The sequence below is a fragment of the Moschus berezovskii genome, chromosome 10, assembly GCF_049115385.1.
Source record: "Moschus berezovskii isolate FMDL1 chromosome 10, NW_MosBer_1.0, whole genome shotgun sequence".
NCBI classification, from domain to species: domain Eukaryota; kingdom Metazoa; phylum Chordata; class Mammalia; order Artiodactyla; family Moschidae; genus Moschus; species Moschus berezovskii.
In genome coordinates, this window is record NC_142469.1 from 90411979 (window position 1) to 90430382 (window position 18404).

Sequence of the window (18404 nt, forward strand, 5' to 3'; positions counted from 1 at the left end):
TTTATTTATTTTTTTGAGCCCTTTTAGGTTCACAGCAAAATTGAGCAGAAAGTACAGTGATCCCAGGAAACTCCCATCCACGCCTACCCCACCTCAACTCTCCCACTATCAACATCACGTGCAAGAGTGGTAACCTTGCAACTTATTACAATTGATGAAACCTACTTAGTCTCATCATTGTCACCCGGGGTCCATGGTTTATATTAGGTTTCACTCTTGGTGCTGCAGACAATGTGCAGCGACATGGATCGCTGTTGCCGCTGTCCGTGGAACTGTTCCACTGCTCTGAACATCCTCTGTGCTCTGCTTCCTCATTCCTCTCCCCCCGCCCAACCTCTTCATTAGGGTTTTGATGGTTTTTATATTTTCCTGGTGACTAATGCCGTTCATCATCTTTCCATGTGCTTACGGCCTCTTGTCTTTCTCAGAGGGGAGATACAGGTCAAGTTGTACAAACTGTCAGTTATGAGTACGGACAGTACGATGACCACAGTTCCATGTCTCTTACATCTGCCTGTGTTCACAGGGTTCTTTACCCCTAGCGTCAGCTGGGAAGCCCCCTTAGTGATATAATATTGTGCCGATATGAAATATACATATTATTTCTTAAATTAATTTTGTAGAACTTTTAGATTTATTAAGCTTTTGGTATCTTCATTTTGAAATAAAACATGTCTATTAAAAATTCCTTTGCTTATTTAAAAATTGGATTGTCTTATTGCTGAATATCAGTGTTTTTTTTTTAATATCAGTGCTTTTTAAAGGTCCAGTTTGCCTCTAACTGAAAAGGAAAATAACCCACTATTTCATCTAGTATGAGAAACACTATAGTGTGTTATCCTGAATGGTGGTCTTCTGAGCAGGTTTCACTATTCCTTCATGTCTTGGATCCACTGTCAAAGTAGTTGACTTGTGATTTCAGGGCAGAGGCACCACTTTTCTTGGCAGCTGGACTCATAGGAGTTCAAAAGAAACAAATAGCTTTAGGCAATTTTCAATAAATCTTATGTAATAGTATAAAAGTTTCTGATATCACAGAGGATAGAATCAAACAACACATCTTACTATTAAATATGAAACACACAGGAATAGCACAGGTAGAGGAAAAGTGTTAAATGATTTTAACGTTCATTAGCTCATTCTCTTTATCAGACAGGATGCTTGCTGACGTTAGTAACCCACACAACGCTGCTCTAGGGTGAAGAGTGTTTATCAGTTATTCCAACCAATTAAATTCAGCAACTATTAACCGTACTATTGGAAAAGACCCTGATGCTGGGAAAGACTGAGGGCAGGAGGAGAAGGGGGCAACAGAAGATGAGCTGGTTGGATGGCATCATCAACTCAATGGACATGAGTTTGGGCAAACTCTGGGAGATAGGGATGGACAGGAAGGCCTGTCATGCTACAGTCCATGGGGTTGCAAAGAGTTGGACATGGCTGAGCAACTAAAAAACAACAGCAAGATGTACTGCACACCCAACAACAAACATTAAAATGCCTTTTCTACTGAATTCATTGAGTTACTTGATGTTTTCAGAAAGAAATAGATGCATTCTATGTTTACTCACTTTCTAGAAAAGGAAATAGCAGCCTCCCTTTTTTGGTATTTATTATTCATTTGGCTAAAGAGATTCTGGAACATAGCACTGAATATTTTGGCAGAAAGAAAATCTAAAATGGAAAATGCCATGGTGATTTAACTACCGGATTTAAAAGAGCCTTAAAGTTCACTTGTACTTAAAAACTTTCAGAAATTATTTCACTAACTCCTTTTGAGAACTCATGTTGTGTTCAAAATTTCCTTTCTCCGTGGAGAATTAACGTTATAATGGATGCTTCAGGCCTGTTCTCTGACTTCAGTAAACCAGCTCCTCCCTGCTGGTATCTTACAAGGATGCCGGTATCTTCACCACAACCATTTTACTTGATAACGAGTAGCTCCCCTGTTCCGGAGAAGGCAATGGCAAGCCACTCCAGTACTATTGCCTAGAAAATCCCATGGATGGAGGAGCCTGGTAGGCTGCAGTCCGTGGGGTCGCTAAGGGTCGGACACGACTGAGTAACTTCACTTTCACTTTTCACTTTCACACATTGGAGAAGGAAATGGAAACCCACTCCAGTGTTCTTGCCTGGAGAATCCCAGGGACGGGGGAGCCTGGTGGGCTTCCGTCTATGGGGTCACACAGAGTCGGACACGACTGAAGTGACTTAGCAGCAGCAGCAGCAGCAGCTCCCATGTTCACTTACATAGGTAACAAGTGACTGCTATATAAATGGGTGGGAATAAAGGTGTTGCTCTGCATATTAAAAAAGAGGAAGCTTAATTTATCTTTTATTAAAAACCCTCCAGTCTGAATGAGTTCCAGTATCTTCTTTCCACATCTTAATGGACCTCCTTGCCGATCCCTGGAATGTGTACATGGGAGTCCACTTACTGAGCCAATGATACTCATGAACTATCCTTTCTTTGGGGTGCAATCTTTATTCTTTAGATGTTTAAGTCACGTTTTGAGTATATTTTTTTAGAAACATTACAATGCTATTTAAAAGTGGTAGCATAAACCATATCACCCATTTGTTTCTCCGAGGATAGTCTGGATCAAGAGTTCAACCAGAGAAACAAAACCTGTTGGAGATACATATTCAAGGATTTATTGCAAGGCATTGGCTGATGTGATTGTGGAGGCTGGCTAGGTAAGTCTGAAGTCCAGAGGGCAGGCCATCAGGAAGGATAGGCTGGAAATCTAAGGCATGAGCTGAAGTTGCTGTCCAAGGGGGGAATTTTTCCTGGTAAGTCTCATGTCTGCTTGGAAAGACACTCAACTGATTAAATCAAGCCTGCCCAGCTCATCTAGAATAATCTCCTTTAAAGCCAGCCTATTATGGACACTAGTTGTATCTATGAAAACATTTCATAGCCACACAGTATCTTATCGGTTGAGACTACAGCCTGGACAAAATGACTCGTAAATCTGACCATCACAGGTGACAATAATTTCTGTGGTCCTGGGGCAGTCACAGAATATCACTTGTTTACATTCATGTGGACACAGCTTTTAAAAGCTGCTACATGCAACCTCAACCATTTCAGTTTTTTTTTTTTTAAACAAAGTATAAGATGTAAAATTAAATGGAACTCTTTGTTTTATAGTCTACCAGACTTGCAAACACTGCTGCCGCTGTGTGGACAGACTTCTTCCTACAATAGGCCTTTGCCCATGATCAACAAAATTGTGCATATAGCAACTTACAATGTGGCCAGAAAAATCTGCCCATTCCCTGCCTTGCTCCTGCTGAGGAGACACTGAAGTTAATTTAAAAATAGGCTATTACAGTTTTCAAAATTTTTGGTCTCAGGATCTTTAGGTGCATCAAAATCATTGAGGACTCTGAAGAGCTTTTGCTTATATGGATTATGCTTGTCAGTTTTCTTTGCTTTGCTTACCTGCTTAGTCATGTCTGACTCTGCGACTCCATGGCTTGTAGCCCACCAGGCTTCTCTGTTCATGGGATTATCCTGGGAAGAATACTGGAGTGGGTTCCTTCTCCAGGGGATCTTCCTAACTCAGGCATAGAATCCTAGTCTCCTATGGCTCCTGCATTGGCAGGCGGGTTCTTTACCACCTGAGCCACCTGGGAAGCTGGTTTGGGCTGCTACAAAACTCTCTCCAGGGATCTGAAGACTGTGCACAGGGAAACTTGCCCTCTGAAGCTCATCTGGGGAAACTCTTCCTCTAAGGAAATATGGGGACAAATGTCTGCTCCTCAAGGCACTGGAAGGGTCAGTCATCAGAACTGTGAGGCATACAAATCACAGGTGTGAAAAGATCCCATGTGCTGAAAATAGGTCCTTGCTCAAAACTGTTTTTTGAATAGGTTCTACTGAAGGTTTGGAACATGGGAGGTTTACTAGGAGACAAAGATACCACAGGGATTTGGAGATTAAGCTCTTTAAGAAAAGGCTGAAGGGATGGAATATCCGAATGGCAGAAAGAAAAAGTTACTGAATAACTTAGTCATCCATACAAAGAATTGTTACACAGGTAATGGAGTTTAAATTTTATTTCTATTTTCCAAGGAAAAAGTATAAGCTGTAGTACGAAGGATTTGGTTCCAATATAACACAGTTTTAATAAACAAAATCGGTCTTGAGAGTCACTGATATTAAATAATGGAATAGGGTTCAAGGGATGGTACAGGACCTTCAAAGACAAAGTATGCAGGGCTCTGAAAGGCTGACTGAAGGCAAAGGAAAGTTGGAGATGTCAACTTTGGTCCTGGCCAAGCTCTCCTGCTATTTTCTGTATATGGTAGTCTGTTAACTCAGAGGCAACACCACATGCCCACTGTGAGAACCAAGTTCCCTTTGCGGTTTATCCATTACTCCTTCCTTTAATGGAAGGCTCACAAGTGCTTCATATTCAAGCCTTACGTATGACAGCATTTATGTGAAATTCACAACTCAAGAAAGGTACAGAGAAATTCTTGTACATTTTATAAATTGTAGAGCTGACTATTCCCACTTTGAAGAAGCATTATGGAAGATTAGATTTTCTTTACCAGAGTAGACAGGTTTAAGGCATTTTGCTTGTACTGCTTCATTTTAGTAGCATGTCATTTTTATATTGCTATGCCAATAAGAAATTAAGAAATAGCATATAAGTGTGGGATTTTGTTTAAATTCTAGAAAAACTGAAAGATACTTTTTATTCAGCTTAACAAGACCTGAGCTCTTTTAGCATAGGTGATCTTTGCATTTCTCAAAGATTATCCTATAGTTTAATAAGCATAAAAAAACTCAAGCACAACTAAATATCGGGAGAACTTGTAAAGGAGAGCACAAGATTTAAAATACATCATTTGTTTGTTTACTTAACAGGGTAACTTGGGTTGATGATTAATCTTGCATGGTTAAATTCAAATCCTAAATATTTTGACAAATACTGTCAAGTTTGATAACTATTTGTAAAGAATTTGTGGTTGTATGTTGAATTACCATGTCGAGAGTTTTAAGTTTGTTATTAATACAGTATAAAAGGGACCAATCCCTAACAAGCTATCTCTAAAACATGGGCCATTCTGCTGAGATCACAAAGAGAAAAGCTGAAGCTGCAATAAATATGGTAAAGCTACCTGAGTTTGAAGCAAGAGACTAAGGAATTAGGTATGTGTATTTCACATTATATATAAATAAGTGTTTTCAGTCCTAGTAAGCTTACTTGGATTCATTTAAGAGAGATGTAGGGCTTCCCTGGTGGCTCATTGGGTAAAGAATCTGCCTGCCAGTGCAGGAGACTCGGGTTTGATCCCTGACCTGGGAGGATCCCACATGCTGTGAAGCAACTAAGCCTGTGAACCACAACTACGGAGCCTGTGCTCTAGAGCCCAGAGTGAGCCCGTGTGCCGCAGCTCCTGAAGCTGGTATGCCCGAGAGCCCATGCTCCACAAGAGAAGCCACTGCAATAAGCCTGTGCACCGCGACCTGAGAGTAGCCCTCAGCTCACTGCAGCTAGAGAAAAAGCCCATGCAGCAACAAAGATCCAGCACAACCAAAAATAAGTAAATAAAAAATTTAAAAAAAAAGAGATACAGTCCCAGTTACAAACACACTTCAGCTTGCTAAGGACTTGAATTACCTTATTATTTTCCCTCTGTGGTTCATTAATAAAGTACTCATTTAAGAACAACTATTTTTAAGTACCGTGATATTTCAGGAAATATAAAAAGACAGAAGGAGGAAAAAAAAAAGCCCTTTGTTTGCAGCCAAGATGTGGAGACTAGATTGGAATTTATTTTGAACAATTATTTGGGAGAACTGTCACAACCATGAGGAACGCTGGGCTGGAGGAAGCACAAGCTGGAATCAAGACTGCCGGGAGAAATGTCAGTCACCTCAGATATGCTTCAGATATACCCTCAGACGACACCACCCTTATGGCAGAAAGAGCACCCTTATGGCAGAAAGAACTAAAGAGCCTCTTGAGGAAAGTGAAAGAGGAGAGCGAAAAAGTTAGCTTAAAACTCAACATCCAGAAAGCTAAGATCATGGCATCCAGTCCCATCACTTCATGGCAAACAGACGGGGAAACAGTGAGAGACTTTATTTTTGGGGGCTCCAAAATCACTGGGGATGGTGACTGCAGTCATGAAATTAAGACACTGGCTCCTTGGAAGAAAAGCTATGACCAACCTAGACAGCATATTAAAAAGCAGAGACATTATTTTGCCAAAAAAAGTCCATCTAGTCAAAGCTATGGTTTTTCCAGTGGTCATGGATGGATGTGAGTTGGACTATAAAGAAAGCTGAGAGCCAAAGAATTGATGCTTTTGAACTGTGGCATTGGAGAAGACTCTTGAGAGTCCCTTGGACTGCAAGGAGATCCAACCAGTCCATCCTAAAGGAAATCAGTCCAGAATATTCATTGGAAGGACTGCTGCTGAAGCTGAAACTCCAATACTTCGTATCCAATACCTGATGTGAAGAACTGACTCATGTGAAAAGACCCTGATGCTGGGAAAGACTGAAGGCGGGAGGAGAAGGGAACAACAGAGGATGAGATGGTTGGAGGGCATCACTGACTCAATGGACATGAGTTTGAGTAAATTCTGGGAGTTGGTGATGGACAGGGAGGCCTGGTGTGCTGCAGTCCATGGGGTCTCAAAGAGTCGGACATGACTGAGCAACTGAAATGTCACAACTATTTTGAAGAAAGATTAAATGTCTATAAAATATAGGGTTCTGTGGTTTAAACAATTTTGACACCTTTTGTTGAAAGACCAAAACAAACAAAAAATGAAAACCATGCAGTATGTTCTATGGATCAGAAATTTAATAAATGCCCGAATTTCAAATTACACTAAAATATTTATTTAATTGATGACATTTTACAGAAATAAATAAGAGCAGCTTTTCTCTAATACAGATAGGTATATTTATTTATATTTTTATATTTCTCTTTATACAAAATTGAAGCATTATCAAATTACTTTCCCTAAAACTGTAGCACAAAAAGGAATACTAGGAAAAAGAAAGAAATACTGAAACATGTTCATCATTAAACTAGAACCAAGGGCCTTCTGAACTGCAGCAAGGTATGATTTAGAGAAAGAACATGAGATTTGGAGCCAAGGGACCTGGGCTCCACTGTTTACTTGCTATGTGTCATAGGCATATTTCTCAGTATTTCTGAATCTCAGTTCTCCACTTTTAAAACAGGAATGTTATAAATTTCATCAACTTCACAGGACTGGTGGGCAAACTAAACACATAAATGTATAGGAAAGCTCTTTATAACATGTAAAGAGCTACAAAAATAATAGTTTTGTCTAATTTCATATAAAAGAATCAATGCATATCTTCCTTCAACTGAAGAATAAGCACCAAAAATGTGTGTGTGTTTTCTTCAGTTGGATTATGTCACTCTATAAACCGGAAGAAGAAAATGCACCTTAACTAAGCACCAAAGCCTCTTGGACAAATGTGATCCAGGGTATATTTCTGTTAGTTTTCTGGACAACTAAGTAGGAGTTAATGAGTCCTGAGGGTCACTTGAAACTCTGAAGGCTCAAAGAAAATAAATCAAGAACATTTGTATTACATCAAATGGCTAGGATACAGCAAGCTACTCCTTATTTAACAATTTCAAAGTCCATTAATTCTTCACAGAAGAAACACTGGGTTATTATCACTTGCAATTATTTGCTTCTGTGAATATGACATTCTCTTGTTACAAAGATCAAATGCTAGTCCTTGAGGGAAGTACTAGTGGAATGAAATAACAAACCCTATCATAAATTTAGATATTAGAGGTTGAAAAGTCTAGTTACACAAGAACATGGGAAAGAAAAAGAATCCAAGACATTAGTATGCAATAATGGTAAAAAAGAAAAAAACCTTGCCATATTGCTATAATCATAAGAACTGAAATTATAGACACTGCAATAGTTACAGATCAATCTTAAAATGTAAACATTTAGTAACAAATTAAAAGTAGAGAAAACAATTTTAATTAAACATTAATACACTTAATAAAGCTATGTTAACTGCTTACAGTGATAATACTTAACATATAATAGAAATACCTAAAGTGTTCACTGTTTTAATTTTTAGTAGCAAGATACAGAGAAAAGAAATAATTGTCTAATATTAACTTACTGTTGGAGCTGCATTACTCTGAAGTTACTATTTATGAAGTTACAGTCTATAACTACTCAAAGAACTGGGGGCTAATATAATTCACCATCTTAAAAATGTTACTAATAAGATACTGGTCAATCCTGTGCTAAAGATACTGAAGGCTCTTCCAAAAATGAGATCTATGTTGGTTAAGTATTACCGAGTCATATAAAACTAAAATAGTTGAGTTACTCTCTTATTCTAACTTCTTTTTAAGACTGAGCTTATCAAAAGAAAAGTACACAATACCTCTCTTAATTCCCTCAGATACAGATATTCTTTGGAATAAAAATAAGTATTTTCTGTATGTGTGCATGTGTGCAGTCGCTCAGTGGTATCCAACTCTTTTGTGATCACAATGGACTATAGCCAGTCAGGCTCCTCTGTCCATGGGAATCTCCAGGCAAGAATACTGGAGTGGGTTGCCATTTCCTCCTCCAGGTGATCTTCCTGACCCAGGGATCAAACCCATGTTTCCTGCATTGGCAGGTGGATTCTTCATCACTTTGCCACCTGGGAAGCCCAAATATTTTATTAGGAGTGTAAAATTAAAGATCTTTATAGCTATTATGGAAATAGTATATTGAAAAGGACTCAAAAACTACTGGACTGTACAACCGAAAAAGCGATAAATTCATTCAACTAAGAACAGTGTTTACTGACATCTACTGGACTGTTTTACTTATAACTTTATTCTATAAACTATGAAAAATTTAAAATACACTAAAGTCTGGACTGAATCAAGTGTACTTCATTCAAGGTCTTCGGTGTCTTTGGTAAACAGGTCTGCCAGGTCAGCCACGGTCAAGACGGAGGCTTCGGAATGCTTTGCAGAAGGGTTCGTGTGACTGTAGGATTTTCCAAGTGAGCAGAATCAGAAAGAAACCCCAAGAAATAAATTATTATGTTTGTCTTTTATATACTGTTCTGGTCTCATAATAATGTAAGACATAAAAATATATTAATATTATATTCTTAATATAAGAGTATGTTCCTAAGTTTTTGTAATTGAGTTATAAGAAACTCCAAGAAGATGATGGGATCATTATTACAACTTGTTAAAATTAGGAAAGATTTCTATATAGCATTTTCAAACTTTGCCATAAAATGTTTTCCTCTGTACACTTAATAAACAAAACTCCTTGCCAACTACTACTAAGGCTTTCACCTTACAACTTACCTTCTTAGTATCCAAAGTTAATTTATTTCAAGAAAAATTCAAGCTGCTATTTTTACTGAGGCAGCTTAAATATAATCACTGAATTGTTATATTTGGAAATACCACCAACAAAAAGCCTTCATGTTTGAGGCAAAAAGCTTTCATGGCAGCCTCTCTCTTTTCCACAGACCACCAGTGAAAGAGAATTTCTGGTTTCCAATGCTGCTTTACTGTGCAAAGCACTAATACCTCAGCTAAAACCATCCCTTCTAAGGCAATCATCTCTTCTGAGTGTATCTTCCAATCACACGTAACTCACCAGAATTCAGTTAGGCATTAGTTTATGTTTCAAAATGACTGGAAAGAAAATATATTAGGAAGTAAATGTTAGCAAGTTTTATGATTTCAAACTTAAGTTTTTAAAATTAAGGCTGTTTTAGTCTCCCTGCTTCTGCTCTGTCTAAGAGTAATAATACAATTACCAGCCTAGTTTTAAGTCCACACCTTTTAACTTGCATGTAACCAACAAGTGTGCTGTAAGTTTCACGTTACAGATTTCAGACCAAGCCTTTTACATTGGGCATAAAGATAGATTTCATTTAAAAAGTAATCCAGCGTGGCAAGGAAATGTAGGATAGTTCTCCCAAAGCCCTCTGCTGGCAAAATACATATGGGTGATTCAAAGTATAATAGCTCTGAAATAAAGCATCTTTAACAGAATCGTTTAAATATTTTTTTATGTATCTGCTGTTGTTGTTCACTCTCTAAGTTGTGTCCAACTCTTTGGGACCCCATGGATTGCAGCACTCCAGGCTTCCCTGTCCTTCACTATCTCCCAGAGTTTGCTCAAATTTATAATCCCTATGAATAAATTAAGTCAAATATAGAATGCCTGGAGTATTAGCCGGGAAATTTTGGACAGGTAAAATGTCATACCTTGCTCTGTAAAAGTATTTGCACTTACATCTTTTGGTTGACTAAGTGATCATCTAGGTGAAGAAGTTCTACACGCTTACACAACCTTATATGAACAGGAAAACTTCTGCCATCCACTTGAAGTGAACTGTTACCCACCTCCTTTCAGCAGTTTTCAGCATTGCTTGCATTCTTTCTTCTATTGTCGCTTTTATTAAGAATCTGTGTACGACAGTTGGTCTAGAAGGTACATAACAATGATAAGCTTAAAAACACCTGGGGAACAGTTTACAACAAATAAACTTCATATATTACACGCTGTATTTATCAGTCAGCATCCGCTGTGCCAGGTAGTAAGCCAGGTGCTGGGTGAGAGGGTTTGGTCAGCAGTGAATACAACAAACTAATCTCAATGAACCGATATCTACAGTATCTACTGAGGGAAGACGTAATAAAAACACACCATGTAAGACATTTTCAGGTATAGACAAGGTTATGAGGTCATATGACCTGAAACATGACTGTTGAGAATAGGTGGCTATAAGCAGAGGAGGAGAGGGAGGAGCAACCTCACAGAAGCAGCAGTAAATCCATGCCAAGTCCAAGCACAAGCTTCAACAGTCTGAGGAGCAGAAAGGCTAGCAGGGATGAAGCATACGGTGAGGTGGAGGGAGGCTGGATTCCCTTCTGCCCAGCCACCTGCAGGGTGGCTTAATCCTCCTTACCCTGCCCCTAACAGTATATGTATTTACTTATTATGTTTACTGTTTACCATCTGTCTCTACCAATCCCCTACAATGAGGATTTAAGCTCGGTGAGGGCATCTCAAGTACTTAGAACAGTGCTTGACACACAGAAGGAGCGCAATAAAAATTTACCGAATGAACTATGTGGATGTTGTTGGAGGCAGACAGTTCAAGTTGGTGATGGAAAGATGAGCTACTTCTACTCTGACTGCAGCTGTTTTCCCTTTCCTCCCTCAACAAGGAGAAGGAACAGAGAGACTGCAGACCCTCTCCTCAGAAAGCAGAAAAATCTATATACTAGGGAAGCAAAGTAGGATTGTTAAGCAGTGTTGAGTGGCCTTTACAGACTTGTAATTTTACATCTGAGATAAGCCCACTGTATGTTTTTGAAAACAATAAGATAAGAAGTCAGTGTTTAAAAATATAAGACAAGGTGAAAACAAACCGGGACCTCTCTGGTGGTCCAGTGGTTAAGACTCTGCACTTCCATTTCAGGAGGTATGGGTTTGCTCCCTGTTCAGGGTACTAAGATAACCACGTGCAGTGTGGTACAGCCCCAAACCAAACAAAACCACCCCCGTCCCCCACAAAAACCCAAATCAAACACAGAAAAAACCCAGTAAGACATAACTACATTTTAAATGAGTACTTTAGAACAATCTTGCATTTATTACAATTATATTACTTTGTCATATTTTGCTTGATCAATGTCTCTTTCCTGCTTAAAGTCATCATTTGCTCTCTCGGCCACTGCTTACAGAGCAGGCTATGTTTCTGACTGTGGCATACAAGACCTTACCTCCTGCCACTCCTCTCCACATACTTTATACCCCAGCAACTTCAAACTCCTGAAGGTCCTGAGAAACATCATGTTGATTTTCTCCTTTGTTTCTGCATAAGCAGCTCTCTGCTGTGTGAGCACCCTTCTCTAGGCCAACTCTGGAGTAATTAATCCTTCAAGACTCAATCTAATGAAGCCTCTCCTGACTCTCTAGGGCACAAGAGTTTACACTCTTCTTTGTTACCACAGCATTTCTATTTTTGCACATTCTACTATAATATGTTAAATCAACTGTTTCCTGTATTACATAGTGATATCCTTGGGGAAACAAGATTATATCTTATTCAATCTGGATCTTCAGGGTATAGTATATTTGTCATCATTGTTTAGTCAATGAGTCATGGTGGACTCCTGTGACTCCATAGACTCTAGTCCGCCAGGCTCTTCTGTCCATTGGATTTCCCAGACAAGAATACTGGAGTGGGTTGCCATTTCCTCCTCCAGGGGATCTTCTGGACCCAGGGATTGAACCCACATCTCCTGTATTTCAGGCAGATTCTTTACTGCTGAGCCCACCAGGGAAGCCTCCAGTGTCTAGAATAATACCTGACACACAGCAAGTGTTCAATCAATATTTATTTAACAAGTGCTTAGTATGGGTGCCACCACCCTTATGGCAGAAAGTAAAGAGGAACTTAAGAGCCTCTTGATGAAAGTGAAAGAGGAGAGTGAAAAAGCTGGCTTAAAATTCAACATTCAAAAATAGAAGATCATGGCATCCGGACTCCCATCACTTCAAATAGATGAGGAAACAATGGAAACAGTGACAGATTTTATTTTCTTGGGCTCCAAAATCACTGCAGATGGTGACCATAGCCATGAAATTAAAAGATGCTTGCTCCTTGGAAGAAAAGCTATGACAAACCTAGAGAGCATATTAAAAAGCACAGACATTACTTTGCCAACAAAGGTCTGTCCAGTCAAAGCTATGGGTTTTCCAGTGGTCATGTATGCATGTGGGAATCGGACCATAAAGAAAGCTGAGTGCTGAAGAACTGATACTTTTAAACTGTGGTGCTGGAGAAGACACTTGAGAGTCCCTTGGACTGCAAGGAGATCCGACCAGTCAATCGAAAAGGAAATCAGTCCTGAATATTCACTGGAAGGACTGATGCTGAAGCTCCAATACTTTGGCCATCTGATGTGAAGAACTGACTCATTGGAAAAGACCCTGATGCTGGGAAAGATTGAAGGCAGGAGGAGAAGGGGACAACAGAGGATGAGATGGTTGGATGGCATCACCAACTTGATGGACATGAGTTTGAGCAAGCTCTGGGAGTTGGTGATGGACAGGGAAGCCTGGCATGCTGCAGTCCATGTGGCTGCAAAGAGTTGGACATGATTAAAGGACTGATTTGAACTGAATATGGATGCATTAGAACAAATTGAAACCATCTAACATCCAGGAGGTAGTACATCTGAGAAGCTGTATAAAGGATAATTATCCATTCTGATATTTGAATAAAAGTAGTACATACGACATAATATTTACTATTAGGTTTACTTTAACTAATTATCTCTTATATTGGATCTGGAAGGTTGTACTTTCCTAAGGGGAAGCATTTATAAAAGAGCTATTTGTTTTCAGTTATGCATGAGATATGGCTTCTTTTACATACTGGCTACTTCAGCCAATCAAAAATCAGTTCTTCTCAAAGTCATGACAGATGCCTTCAGCTTAATAGATGTCTTAGGTATTTTAAGAAACTATCTTGATGAAGTGACCAGGCTAGCTTCTGAAGAAGGAAAGACAAAAATCTGGGAGAATTTGGGGATTTGCTGTTTGGAGGAGAGTCATTGGAAATCTCAAAATATCTTCTGGTCATATAATAAGAATTGAAAATTTAATATATAAGTAAGTCACTAAAAATGAATAGGTTAAGATGAACATAAATGAAGAGTTTAAATGCTGATCTGTATCTCAGAAATAGCAAATGTGACTGAGGTGAACTTTAGTCCTTACTTTGTTTGACCAATCCGGTGCACCCTTCCGATGGCCTGGAGCTCATGGGCAGGGTTCAGTATGGGCTCCACCAAGAGAACATGAGTTGCTTCAATGATAGTTAATCCGTTAGAACCTGTGTGCAGGGGCAGCAGCAAAATATTGATTTGGGGATCATACTTAAATGCTGACAGGTTCTCCTAAAAAAAGAAAGGTACATTTAAATTTTAGCTGGATAATTAAAAATAAAAGCAGGATACTATAGCTCATGCTAAAATGCCTAATGATATCCAGGTCATTGTGAAAGGCAATAATTAAGAAAATTAAATGTAAGATGACAAATTTTAGAAAACAAAATCATGTGGCTTGACTTTAAGAAAAAAAAAGTGTCACACAACCTCTCGTGTTCTTTATAATACACAGAAGAATCACAAGATACACGGAGGTGACGTATGCAAATGAAACTATGTGAGCTTAGAGGAAAGACGGAGGGCCAGCAGCAAAGTGCGAGCGTGAGCGCAGGAGCCGCGCATCTGCTGAAGTGTCACTTGGTCTTTTTCTGGTGTTCCCCTTAGGTTTGTATCTGTCACTGTGCTGGTGTGAGGTCAGCGCAATTTGACCATATGCACTTCTGCCGAATACAGTGTTTTTAGAACTTAAGTTTAGGGGCATGAGGCCTCTGTCCATTCAAAAGGTATTCCATAGGCCATCTTTTCCTATGTTAAAGAAATGGACCTCACGTCACAAGATCTTTAAATACGGTTTGCTATGGGTATAACTGAATAGATGGAAAGTAAATGCAGTTTGCTCCCTTTGCCTTTAAATGTTAATCTTATAGTCAATCAGGAACTCAAACTGTGTTTCTGTGGTTTATGACACATGACAATAAATGCACAAGTAAGCTAGTTAAGAGCAGTTGCAGTTTGTAACTGAATTCACTCCAAAAAACATGAGTAAAATCTTCTTGACATACCTGAAATGTCTTAACACGACTGATCTGTGCAAATTCCATGTTGTTGTCGGTGAGAGCTTTTGAAATAATGTCTAATACATCTTGCCACTAAGAACACAGAAAACCAAATATTTACACATAATTTTCATGTAAAAAGGACTTGAAAAGGGACTAAACTAATACAAGCTATATACCTCAGAATTAAGTAAACAAAAACAAAAACTTCAACTGTAATACCATTAATATTATTTTCTATCCTGAATGATATTTTAAATCAAATGCTGGTTAAAGATAGGGTAAAAAAATGAGCATCTTTAATAAATGAATTAAGATAAACATAAGTAATAGAAAATAAATTATGGAATATATAAATAGATGTGGCTATTTATCTTTCAAAAACGAAAACTAGAAGTTTTACTCAATACCTTTTATTCAATAGGTTAATTTTATTTTCCTTAACCAAGTACCTCTGTGAAATGATTTTCAAGTTTCTAGATTTCACTTTTAAAATAGTAATATAAGAAAATCCCTAAGTAAAATTAATATAAAAACATAAAATACAGCTATGGAGATTGCTTTGTGAAGCATCATCAAATTTCTCTAAAAATAATTCTATCCAATGGATATAGAAAAAAAAAATTAACAAGGAAAAATCGATCAGTAATTCTAAAACTCAGTTACATCATGGCAAACATTCACAGTTAGTTCTCAGATATATACTGATTAGAAACAGAAAGCCAGTCTGAGTTAACACTGAGGATGTTGACTGTACCGTTGAGAAAACAAGTGCTTTAGCCCCTGGATCTCTAAGCTGGATTCTCATTAGAGTTCTGACCACAGCTTCCACTTTTGTAGAATGGCTGCCCTTTGAACACAAAGAAGAAAACCCATTATTATCAAATAAAATCCAATTAACAATGTACTGGAAAGTCAATGTAAAACACTATTAAAACTGTATGATAGGTACATATGTGTTTATTCTTTTTCATTTCGTATTTGCTGGAAATTTTCTTTAGCTTCAAACTGCAGAAGTTACAGATTTATTCCCCAAGAAAATATAAGAAAGCACTCCAGAAATTCATAAGACCCTAAGATAAGCTTTTTTAGTTAAGTGGCTACATTTTGCAATTACAAAACTTTGTTATTTTAGATAAGCAGAATATACATTAAAAAACACTCATCACTTTAGATAGTATGGCACTGAAATTGTTCAGAATATAATAAATCAAAACTCTGCTGTAAGTAAATAAGTAAAGAACCTACACAAAAAATCCTTTCTTTTAAGGGCATTACAAAGGACAAAGACAGAGGTACAAGTGATGTCCACTTGGACAGAGGCAGATTTATACAAAGCTAGATAAACCCTTAAAAACTGTTTTTTGTACTCTGCATAACCATTTCTAAGATAAAGGAATAAGAAAATGAAATAAAGCAAGTGTTTTTGAAGCCTTCATTAAGAAAGCTTTCCTCCTAGAATGCTGTGGGAGATGGCATGACATGAAATTCTGAGTGAAATAAATTGAAACTCAACTGCCAGTTCTGCAGCTCCTTAGTTATAAAAATTCTAACCTTTCTAAGCCTTAGTTTGTCAAGCAGGGATGATGATTACATCTACTTCCAAAGGTTGTTGTGATGGTTAAAGGAGAAAATGTGTACTAAGTATTTAGCCCAATACTCCCAATAGTAGACACTCGGTAACCTTTCAGAGATATCAGATCACCCTACAAGAGGGGCAGATGTAACCAAAAAGTAAAAATATTCCTATACTACCTACTATTACCCTCATATCACGCCCCCTTACTACTTTTACACAGAGATACTTAAAGGTAAAAATAGAAACAAATAAGGAAGAAAGCTTTACTAAGTTTAAAGTCAGCAAAAAAGAATTAAGGAAGATTTTTAAATTTTCATATTAAAGTCCTATATCTACATTTATTTTTCTGGATATGTAGACTTTCAATTATACTTGAAAGGTTAAAAAGTATAAGGGACCTATTTCAATCTAAAAATTATCTTAAATAAGAGCAAAACTATCTCAAATAAAAGAAAACAGGAAATTAGCATAAAGTGATCATTTTAGCAGTTAAGAAACTTCCATGTTCCTTGCAAGGTCTCATTTTCAAAGATATTTTCAAGTGAAACACCAGGATAACTATGAACCCTTCTAAAATTAAGCTGCTTCTTATAAAAATTTCAAAAGAAAACAGAATAACCTTTTATAAGCAAAATTCCAACCTGGAGTGCTAACTCTATGAAGGAAAAGACTAGAGTTCAGTTCAGTTCAGTTCAGTTGCTCAGTTGTGTCCGACTCTTTGTGGCCCCCATGGACTGCAACACACCAGGCCTCCCTGTCCATCACTAACTCCTGGAGTTTACTCAAACTCATGTCCATAGAGTCGGTGACACCATCCAACCAACTCATCCTTTGTCGTCCCCTTCTCTTCCCGCCTTCAATCTTTCCCAGCATCAAGGTCTTTTTAAACGAGTCAGTTCTTCGCATCAGGTGGCCAAAGTATTGGAGTTTCAGCTTCAGCATCAGTCCTTCCAATGAATACTCAGGACTGATTTCCTTTCGGATGGACTAACTGGATCTCCTTGCAGTCCAAGGGACTCTCAAGAATCTTCTCCAACACCACAGTTCAAAAGCCTCAATTCTTTGGTGCTCATCTTTCTTTATAGTCCAACTCTCACATTTGCTTATTAATATACATTTACATTAATTTCATTCTTTTTTGTTCTTACAAACAGTACTTCAGTGACTATACTTAGAGGATTGGGTACGTGTGCACAGATTTTTTGTTGGTTAGGCACATGAAAGTGGAACTGTTGGTCAAAGGTTAAAAAAAAGATTTTTAGACTATTTGGATTGTGGTAGATTCCCTATCACACTGACCCTAGAAATGCTAGAACTTTAAACTATCAACAGTTAGATGTACCTGCTTCTTAGTACAGTTGTTAAAATTCAATTTTTTGCCAATATCATAGGTAAAATGAGGAACCAAATTTTCATTTATCTGCATTTTCCTGAGAATGAGCTTGGACATCACTTGCTGGCCATTCAGAATTTCTCTTCTGTGAACTGTCTGTTCATATTCCTTGCCAATAAAAATAAACCACTCAAATACTGCACATGTTAAAGTCATGTTGTACATATTTTCCTACCTTTCTATATGTAGTTCACATTTAATTGTATTAAATGCAATAATGTTAGCAAAAGTGCTGTATTAATACATTATATTAGTTTCAGTAACTCACAAGTGCTTGATGAATGGTATGTGGATTTATAAACTAGATGTTTTTTGACTTTATTAGGCTTTTCTGTGTTTGACATTTAAATTTGTCTTTCAAAACGGAAAGATGAGAGATTTTATTTGGAAAGGAATGGCTTTTTCCTTAATTAATTACCCTGCGATGATTCTATGTAGTATCATTTGATATGATATCATACCTTAGTATAGAATACTTCTGTCATTTATTGATATACTGCTTGAAAACAAGGACTAAATGGCATTTACTTTTATATCTCTTAGAGCCTTGCATGGTTTTCCAAAAATAGTATACACTCAACCAATTTACTTAATGTAAAAGAAAATTTAATATGTATTTTTAAAGTTTTCAATCCCAAACACACCTGAGTAAAACAATACAGATAAAACAAAAATAAAAGAGG

At 37.7% G+C, this 18404-nt stretch overlaps 1 protein-coding gene across 5 annotated transcripts in view; it reads right to left on the bottom strand.

The window, feature by feature from the left end:
• Window positions 1-3733: 3733 nt before the first annotated feature.
• Window positions 3734-18404, bottom strand: part of SHPRH (SNF2 histone linker PHD RING helicase) — an 87604-nt gene continuing 72933 nt past the window's right edge. For 2 of the 5 annotated variants that reach the window (XM_055432906.2, XM_055432907.2), the window contains exons 26-30: window positions 15507-15599; window positions 14756-14842; window positions 13804-13982; window positions 10413-10493; window positions 3736-9027 (exon numbers count right to left, since the gene is read on the bottom strand). In XM_055432906.2, the coding sequence (XP_055288881.2) occupies window positions 8931-9027; window positions 10413-10493; window positions 13804-13982; window positions 14756-14842; window positions 15507-15599 (537 nt within the window). In that variant the 3' untranslated portion in view covers window positions 3736-8930. Of the gene's footprint in view, window positions 9028-10412; window positions 10494-13803; window positions 13983-14755; window positions 14843-15506; window positions 15600-18404 lie in introns of those variants that run through there. The other 3 variants (XM_055432910.2, XM_055432905.2, XR_016038451.1) reach the window with 3 other exon arrangements.